We start from the raw sequence: 9,297 nt of genomic DNA, 5'->3' as shown, positions 1-9,297 counted from the left end.
TAGCCTCATCCTGGACTAATGTCTGATGTGTGGTTAAAGACAGATACGCATGCGCAGAGCTTTTGGCAATGAAAGCGGATGGCAGAGCTCGACTCTCGCTCGATTTGGTCTGAATCGTGATTTGATTCACGTGGTCTGGTTCGACGATGCAAACAGGAAGCACAACAACAAGGGACAGTTAGTCGGCGACAAAAGCCGAGACACACAACTAACGATGTCACGGTTGTTTTTGCCGAATCGTTTTTGTGCCAAATGCACCGTAATAACGGCGCGCGGGTCTCCCTTGTTTACACCGCGAGTCGGAGCACGAGCCAAGCAGCAGCAGTCGGATAAGATGAGTGTTTTGATTCAACAGCAGAGGCAGTACTTTCGAGGGTCAAACACAGCGTTCTTTAAATACACGTCAAAGTCCAGGAGTTGGATATGTGGGGTTGGTGTGGGGTTTGCTTTCGCTGTGGTGTTGAAATACCGCGCCGACACAGCCGGAGGTGCCTGTGACTATAAAGTCAAAGAAGCACAGAGGACTGAGCGATACAACGATGCCATAAAAGTTAGCAGGGACCTTGTGGAGCGGATAAAGGTAGGCATAGAGGTATGCATAGAGGTATTGACTCATTTCCCTTTGCCTTCCCTTTATATGCCCTGACCAGAGGCGATTCTAGATTCTGTTGGGGCCCAGCATCCACAGGAACTAGCATCCATTACCATTATGTTTTAAACATCTGACACCAATAAAAAATTGTGATTGCAAACATTTTTTGTATTTCAAAAGTGCACATTTGATTTATTTTCAAAATATGAATATATAAACATTAAAAACAGAACAAGAAAACAAGAAAAAATAAAACTTGGATGGAGTTAGGTGGGGCCCCCCTCGGGTCTCCTACTGTCATGGCAAACTTTGCACATTGTCACTGCTGTAGTTTAAAGTCTGTCAGCCCTCTGGCCCTGCCCCACTTCTTTACCAACTGTATCAGTCCAGTGTTTGTGTCTGTTGTCACTCAGGCTGAGGTCGGGGCTCCGGGGATGGTGGTTGGGGTCTCTGTGGATGGTGTTCAAGTCTGGAGTGAAGGTTGGTTCCTGCATTAAAGGCGCTGCATGTAGCATTAGAGATAATGCAACATCAATGTAGCTAGTCTTGTTTACCAGCATGATTTTTTTTTTTGTATTAAATGCTGGTCCAGTGTTAGAATATTTTATACCATTTTCTATTAAAGCAAACAGTCTGGGACAACATTTTTCCTTTGTGAATTCAGGCCAACAATGGTTCAATTAAGGCTATTCACAGTGAAGTAGCCATATGCACAGCCAACCTGTTTTTAGTCCAGGTGCAGGAAAGAGACACTCAAAGACTTGAGAAAAAGAATGCCCACACACTGGATTAAAGCTCCCAATACTTAATTTATTAAAAAGCAACGTTTCAAGCTAACAGGGTCAATAATAGGCAAGAAAACGTGCCTTATGAAGAACTTGTTCTGTTGAAACTTTGCTTTTTAATCAATGACGCATTGGGAGGTGTGATCCAGTTTCTGGACATACTTTTCTTTAACTATTAGGGCAAACAATTATCAAAATAGCTGCAGATTAGTTTTTTGTCCATGATAATAATGGATTTATTGACTACTGGTTTCATGTGTAGGTACAATGCTTAACATATATCAATGTATGCACAATGTTGAGTTGTTGTTAAAGTTGTTACTCTTGTAACCATTATACCAACACCGGTTTACTGTAAGAAACAAATAACATATTTACAAAGAAATTGTATTTAAGCTTTAGCTTCGTTTGCCTTGGGACACAAGTGGCCTATTTCCAGTTGTCAACTTAAGTGGCCTTTAGTTTGTGCCATGAATCAAGCCAGCAGAATTATTTCCTTGAGTGAAATGTCTCGAAAATAAAGTGATAATGGGTTTTCACAGAAAAGGTTTTTAAAAATGTAACTCATGGATCCTTAAACATATTCCTCTTCAAACGTATTCTTATAAGATGCATTTAAATTCTTCATGTAATTCAGGGATCGGTTATGCTGATTTGGAGAATCGTGTGCCATGCAACCCAGGAACAGTGATGCGAATCGCCAGCATCAGTAAGCCCCTCACATCTGCAGCTGCTGCACGACTGTGTGAGGAGGGGAAACTAGAACTTGATGTCCCTGTCCAGAAATATGTTCCAGAATTTCCCCAGAAGCAGTTTAATGGACAGGATGTAAGTTGCTCGATAAAATGCGAATGACAAAATGCCAGTATTTTCCGTAATATCAGCAATAATGTCATGCTCACATGGACATAATCTATTTCAGGTCACAATAACCCCTCGAATGATTCTGTCCCATCTGAGTGGTATACGGCATTATGAGAAGGATGCAAAGAAAGTGAAGGAAGACAGGGAGAAAGCTAAGCGTCTTTTAAAGCCAGAAAAGAAAGAGGACAAAAAGAGCTCATCTGAAGACAAAGATAAATCCACAAAAGAGCAGAACGCCAAAGAAGCCACTCAGGCTCAGAAGAAAAAAGAGTTTGAGCACGAAGAATACTACTTGAAGGACAACTTTGAAAGTGTCACCCAGGCCTTGAACCTCTTTAAGGACGACCCACTCATTTTTAAACCTGGTAAAGCACATTTCTGCTTGTGAAAACATCCAAATATGATACAATGACGATGTTTTGATGCATAGTAAGATTTTTTTTTTTTTTTACCATGTGCAGGCACTACTTTTCTGTACTCCACCCATGCCTTTACCCTGCTTAGTGCTGCTGTGGAGCAAGCTGCCGGACGTTGCTTCCTGGATGTCATGATGAACATGTTCCGTGAGCTGGGAATGCTTAATACTGTGCCCGATGAGAATGACCCTATTATTTACCACCGCTCCAGGTAATCTTTAATGACATCAATGTCTAGTTATGTCCAAATGACTGTGCCAAATAATAATAATAATAAGAATAATACATTGGACTTATACAGTGTTATATAATGTGGATATATTGTAGCTGCTTGAGTGTTTTTGACGAAGATTAGTAGAGGATGTTATTGCAGTAGACCAGACTGGAAGTTATAAATGCATGGATGAGGGTGTCTGTGCCTCAGAAGGTGAGGGATGCACGAGGAGGCCAATGTTTTTGAGAAGGAAAAAGGCTGTTTTGGTGATTTGTTTGATATGTTGGTCAAAGAAAAGGGTTTGATCGAAAATGACGCCATGGTTACGGACATGGAGGGAAGTGAGAACAGTGAAGCCATTGATGGAGAGGCAGAAGTTACGTGTGGATTTGATGAGGGATTTGGGACCAGTTATTTCTGATTTGTCACAGTCACGTTTGAGGAAGTTGGTTTGAAGCCAGGTTTATATTTCAGTGATAAACATTGGCAATGTGGTATGAAGATGTATGTGGAAATCACCAAGAAGGAGGATGGACGGTGAGAGAGAGTCAGGAAGTCAGAAAAGCCAGAGAGAAATGATGGGTTAAGTTTAGGAGGGAGGCGAAGTGCCGGAAAGTTTGAACGCCTGGTGTTCAAATGAAGGAGCAGGTGGGATGGAGATGAGGCTGGTCTTGATGTCCTTTTGGTGTACCACAATACCGCCACCTCGGCCCTTAGTACGTGGTTTGCTGATATATGTAAATCCATTTGGGTGTAGTGAGACATGGTGAGAAGTAATCCAGTGGTTGTTTCCAGGTTTAAGTGAGACAGAGTGCAGGGAAGATGTGTCAGTAACACCAGAGTAGAACTTTGTAGAGATCTGTGATCATTTTTCGTTGCTTTTGCATGCATATGATAAAAGTCCATATTAATCGTTGATGCTCCTCCACAGATTTTATCGTCTCAACAAGAGAGGACGTGTTGTGAACTGCCCGTATGTAGACAACTCCTACAAGTGGGCAGGAGGTGGCTTTCTTTCCACCGTGGGTGACCTGCTGCTGTTCGGTAACGCTCTGCTCTACAGCTACCAGGTGGCCCACCTGAAGGACACTGAGGGCACGCTTCCTGGCTTTCTCAAACCCAAAACTGCCATAGATCTGTGGGCACCAGTTGACCGGACAGAGGCCAGCTGGGATAAGGATGGACTTTATGCCCAAGGCTGGCTAGTAGTGGAAAAACTACAGAAATATGGCCACTGCAGGAATCGCAGACACTACGTGTCACACACAGGAGGCGCTGTGGGGGCTAGCAGTGTCCTCCTGGTGTTACCTAGTGAGGAGACAGATGAGCGGCAAGGACAGATTCCTCTCCTCCCACAGGGGGTGGTGGTTGCCATCATCACTAACATGCAGTCTGTGGGACTCAATAGCACAGCCCTGAAAATTGCACATGAGTTTGACAAAGCCAGAAGCCTGTAAGAGTAAGTTGTTTACAAAAATGCCTGAGTTTATATTTTACTGAGAAGTATTTTAGATAAACCTTGTATGACATTTTATAACACGATCAAATAAGTCCATAAGATGTTTTAGGAAATTAAATAAAACCTAAACATGTACATATTACAACACTTTGCAGGACAGCCATACTGCCACTAGGTGGAAGCAATTTACTACATTTCTACCCTCATGAGTATTCATTCATTTTTACAACACTTATACTGTAGTATCAGTTTGTTGGCTTTATGCTGATGTCCATGCATCTCTTCCATTTTAAAAGCTAACACAACAACATTTTAATATTTGTATTTATGCATTTGAGAGAAATAAAAAAACATTTCATACACAATGGTTGCTATTTAAAGTAGCATGGTACAACTCCAAACCCTACGTCACATGCATTGGCTTTTAGGGCCCAACCTGACAACCTGACAGTTATTTCCTCATAGCAACGTGCCATGACACATTCTGTGCAGACTGTAAAGCCCCTTGAGGCAAATTTGTGATATGCCATATTGGGCTGTATAAATAGAATGGACTTGACTTGACATGCTTTGGGGAAAACCCTATTGTGTGTCCACCTAATGCTGTATCAATAATAATAAAAAGGTGACATTATCACAGTGTAGTTGCTGCTGAACTGACTTTTGAGTGTTAAAATTGACTTTAGCTATAAATACAATCCTGACTTTTTCTTTTAATATAACAAAACAAGACCATTCCAGGTTTTAATGCCTGAATGAGCAGTCAAATCTATTTCTTTTTTCTTCCGCAGTTGGTTGTTAGCAAGTGTGGAGAGACTTACAAACTATTGGCAATGCAGTCCAACAAGTTTTAATTATCTCCTAACCTTGCTGAATCGAAGCAGATTTGATGCCACCATTTTCATTATAAAACTCCTGGGATCTTTTGTGCCCCTGTTTTTAGATTTAAGGAACTGATTAATGACTTGGGATATGCCAATTATGCAGACTCCCACACACCCAGTGTGTCGTTAAGTTTGCTGCATTTGTGTGTTCCCGCAAGTCCAGCCAATTTTAGTTCTAAAACTGCAGAGTGAAGACATTTTTTTAAAAGTGAGGTCATGTTGACCAGTCCTGACTGCTTGAAGGGGCAATTATGGTTTAGGGTTAAGACTAAATTTAGGATTAGGTGTGTGTGTGTGTGTGTGTGTGTGTGTGTGTGTGTGTGTGTGTGTGTGTGTGTGTGTGTGTGTGTGTGTGTGTGTGTGTGTGTGTGTGTGTGTGTGTGTGTGTGTGTGTGTGTGTGTGTGTGTGTGTGTGTGTGTGTGTGTGTGTGTGTGTGTGTGTGTGTGTGTGTGTGTGTGTGTGTGTGTGTGTGTGTGTGTGTGTGTGTGTGTGTGTGTGTGTGTGTGTGTCACACAAACAGTCAAGTCATTCAGTAGGGGTCATTGCATATATTTACACATTTATTTATTTACACAATATTTACTAATAGCGTATTGAGCATATGCATTAACTGTTACAAGGGGTTATTTCATAAAGTTCAATATTTAGAATAATATTTCACAGAATATATACAAAGTCCAACTATGCTTTGTAAATACATTTTAGGCAAAGCACATAGATTGAAATGTGGTTTAGCACAAGTAACAGCAGGAGCAACTTCATAGCTGTGGTCAAAAAGGTGTCACTCAATTCCACTAACTCAGACTTGTTTCACACCATGTGTGCGTAAACAAATTACACTTCTGTAGCAAATAGCATGGACTCCAGAAATCTCATGAGACAGTAAATCAGCTCCTCTTGACTTTAGCTTGTTATCAGTTCAGCAGTCTTCTTCTTGTCTATTGGTCTTTTATAGTCACACCCACAACCGTACCAAGTCCAAGTTTCATTCATCTCTGAGAATTATTTCATCATCCCACCAACACACAGCCAGAAGAGCAACTCATGTACATCAGAAAAAAGGTCATACTCTGGGTTTTACTTTCCAGTATTGTTGCTGATTGTTCTGTTGGCTCTGTTGCTTGGCTTTCAACATTCTGCGTGGACAAAAGTAATAGTTATTAGCTTTAAAAGAATGCATTCTGACTGAAGTGTAGTAATACAATACATAAAACACTTGTGCTATTTTTAGGTGCCCTGAGAACACTTGGGAATCCTAAATCCTTAATGTACTTACTTATGTATGCAGTAGATAACAACTGCCAGCACTACTAAGATGAGGAGGGCAACAATGACCACGGCTGCAATTAACCCTGCTTGCTCTGCATTGGTGGAACTGCTGAAGAGCTGGAACTGCTCACACCGGCTGCCTTTGTAGTTTTCATTGCATCTAGTTTAAGATAGGACGTACAAAAATGTAGACAGTGTTTAAGCACAGAGAAAAGCTGTCAACAGTATATACATTTTTGACATCAAGAGATATTCCAAAATAAAAGTTAAGGGTTCCTGACAATTCATTCTTAAAACAAAGACGTGAAAACATTTTTCATTCAACTTACACACAGGAGAGTGTATTCATGGAAGGTATTTTGTAGCACGTCCCTCCATTCATGCAATAGGTGGCTTCCTGGCCATCACAAGCGTTTCCATGCCCTACACAGACAAAGTAACATTTCAGGAAAGATAGCTCAAACAGTGCTGAATACTCTACTTTTTAAAAAGGATTTTTCTTTTGTTTCTTCTGATCGGTTTCTGTTTATTACCTGCCATCATTTGGAATGGTTTTGTTTTCTCTCCGTTTTCTAAGAGCACAAGAAACATATTTGTCTTTGAAAAGGAAGTAATCTCTTACCGCTAAGGAAAGCATGACAAAACCAGAAGTTCCAGATGCCATTAATGAAAACAAAGCTCCACATATAAACAGTTTCTTAAATCGGAAAGGTGTCATGAACTAATAAACCATTTATTAAATCTGAAAGGCTAATATGGTGTTGTGAGAAGAATGTATAATCATTCTGACTGAAATAAATGAAAAAATCTTGTCCTTACCAGCTCGTGAAATCCCAGCTTTTGGTGGTTAGTGCAGGTGCCCGAAGTGAGTCATAGTGGCGCTACACAATAGCTCCTAACTGCGTTTTGTTGGACCTCTGAAGACGCTGTCATGTGGGCGTGTTCCACCCTTTACCTAAAAAAATGTTGTGATTGCAGTTTGTCCACATTGTAAATGGCAAGCTAAACGTCAGGATACTACCTACTGATTGTAGGTAATTTGTTTGTGTGTCATCAGTGATGTCAGTTAATGGCATGTGAGCATTACATGCAGAGTTATAAGGGGTCTAAAAAGTCTTACGGGAATCATTTTTTGTTGACAATGTTGACATCTGTGTGCGGTCAAGACTGAGTATATTACATTTTGTTTTTGTTCTTGGAGGTTTAGTTGAATCATGAGGAAATCTCCTGGTGCGTATGTGAGCTAAGTGTTTATGGGTTTGGTAAGAAACAACTGAATGATTGGTATGCAAAGAAGGCATGAATGGAATCGTGGGAACTTTTTTGTAGTCTTAAGGACACATTGCACCTCTTCCTTCAGAGGGATAATTACTGTTGTACGTTAAAACCGTTAGTTGACTCATCAACTGATCATTTCTATTGTTCACTGAATTCAAGTTATGGGAGAAATATTCCAATTATTTACCTGAGTAAAAATGGCAACATTACACTATATGAATACTCCCTTACAAGTAAAAGTCCTGCAATAAAAAAATAAGTAAATGTACTTCATGTGAAAAGTAAAAGACTCTGTGGCTACCCCCAGTGTTATATCATGTTGTTGGATTATTATCATTGATGTATTAATATATAAGGGATACTTTAATGTTGGTCAAGGTGAAGCTAATTTTAAATACTTTTATTCGTTTTATCTGTAATACTGGTTCATATTTATAAACTGACCATATGTTTCATATGTAATATATATATATATTTTAAATAAAAGCAACTAGTAGCCATAGTTCTTAAATAAATGTATGTAGTGAAGTGAAAAGTATAAAGCAGCATAAAATGGAAATACTCAAGTAAAGTACAAATAATTTAATTCCACTTAAATACAGTATTTGAATGAATGTACAATGATGCTTTCTTATTAAGAAAAGCTATCTAGTTGTGCAATCAGAGAATTTTACAGTTTGTACAGACCTCAACCAACCAACATTGTGGAGATGCTAAATTGATTTTGTTTCTCTTTCGTGTCTGAGCATTTTATAGCATGTTACGAGTGGGCTGCTTGGTCAACAATAGTTATATTTCATTTGACTAATTATGTTCATTCTAATTGGGCACCTTTTTATAAAAGTAACCATTGAAATAATGAACTATGCTTTATAGATCTGTTATAAGCACTTAATAAGAACATCTTATGGATTGCCGGGTTGTGAAAAAAATCCCATAGCTGGTGTCTATCCTCCTTTAGCATAAGACTTTCAGATAACTCCATAGTCTGTCATGAGGAGCCCCTCAATGGACCGCTTCTGGAAACCAAACAATTCATTAACATTTACAACTGCAGACTTGATAAATTATTGTACACATCCTTTATTAAACATCTATTAACATGTATAACTGCAGATGTGGTTGTTTAGATGAGAAAGTGAGAACCTCAAGAGCAGTTATTCATGATTTATTAACTTTTACAACTGCATTGTTATCCGAATAGGACATCACTTTACATTAGAGGTACAAATCATATACTTAAATGATAAATCCATGACTCAAGATGATTGAATGCAGGATATATCATGAATTTCTGTTGCTCACCATTATCACATGTTCCAGTCACTGTGGCTTTATGTGCTTATAGTTCACAGTTGATGGATCACCAGTTAAGGAATGCTAATTCACAGGTATGTCATACATGAATTGATATGCCCCAAATTAGCTGGATTGCTCTTACATAAACGTTTATTTCAGAACCATGAAGTTGCTCAAAATAGCTTCATATTTCCATGAGAACGGACCCAATGGTATTCTTGACACACGTGGGTGGA

The 9,297-nt window shown here is 39.5% G+C and overlaps 2 protein-coding genes across 2 annotated transcripts; one reads left to right on the top strand and one right to left on the bottom strand.

Moving 5' to 3' along the window:
* Positions 1 to 214: 214 nt before the first annotated feature.
* On the top strand, positions 215 to 4,489 carry lactb (lactamase, beta; the record flags this gene model as incomplete). The annotated part of the gene is made up of 6 exons (XM_083917310.1): positions 215 to 580; positions 1,006 to 1,072; positions 2,015 to 2,205; positions 2,300 to 2,606; positions 2,703 to 2,868; positions 3,803 to 4,489. The coding sequence occupies 6 exons, from the start codon at positions 215 to 217 to the stop codon at positions 4,326 to 4,328; spliced, it is 1,623 nt and encodes a 540-aa protein (XP_083773436.1). The 3' UTR covers positions 4,329 to 4,489.
* A 1,267-nt stretch (positions 4,490 to 5,756) lies between these two features.
* nrg4 (neuregulin 4) lies at positions 5,757 to 7,377 on the bottom strand. The gene is made up of 5 exons (XM_083917322.1): positions 7,304 to 7,377; positions 7,018 to 7,056; positions 6,814 to 6,907; positions 6,492 to 6,644; positions 5,757 to 6,351 (listed from the first exon to the last, which is right to left on the bottom strand). The coding sequence occupies exons 2-5, from the start codon at positions 7,025 to 7,027 to the stop codon at positions 6,279 to 6,281; spliced, it is 330 nt and encodes a 109-aa protein (XP_083773448.1). The 5' UTR covers positions 7,028 to 7,056; positions 7,304 to 7,377; the 3' UTR covers positions 5,757 to 6,278.
* Between the last annotated feature and the right edge of the window lie 1,920 nt (positions 7,378 to 9,297).

The sequence above is a fragment of the Echiichthys vipera genome (genome assembly GCF_963691815.1).
Source record: "Echiichthys vipera genome assembly, chromosome: 7".
NCBI classification, from domain to species: domain Eukaryota; kingdom Metazoa; phylum Chordata; class Actinopteri; order Perciformes; family Trachinidae; genus Echiichthys; species Echiichthys vipera.
The sequence above is the reverse complement of the archived record's forward strand: the minus strand, read 5'-3'. Positions and strand labels throughout refer to the sequence as shown.

Coding starts and splice junctions, on each gene's coding strand:
- nrg4 (XM_083917322.1), bottom strand. Junction 6,645..6,813: donor ATGAATACACTCTCCTGTGT/GTAAGTTGAATG, acceptor ATCTTAAACTAG/ATGCAATGAAAACTACAAAG. Junction 6,352..6,491: donor GTTATCTACTGCATACATAA/GTAAGTACATTA, acceptor TTGTCCACGCAG/AATGTTGAAAGCCAAGCAAC.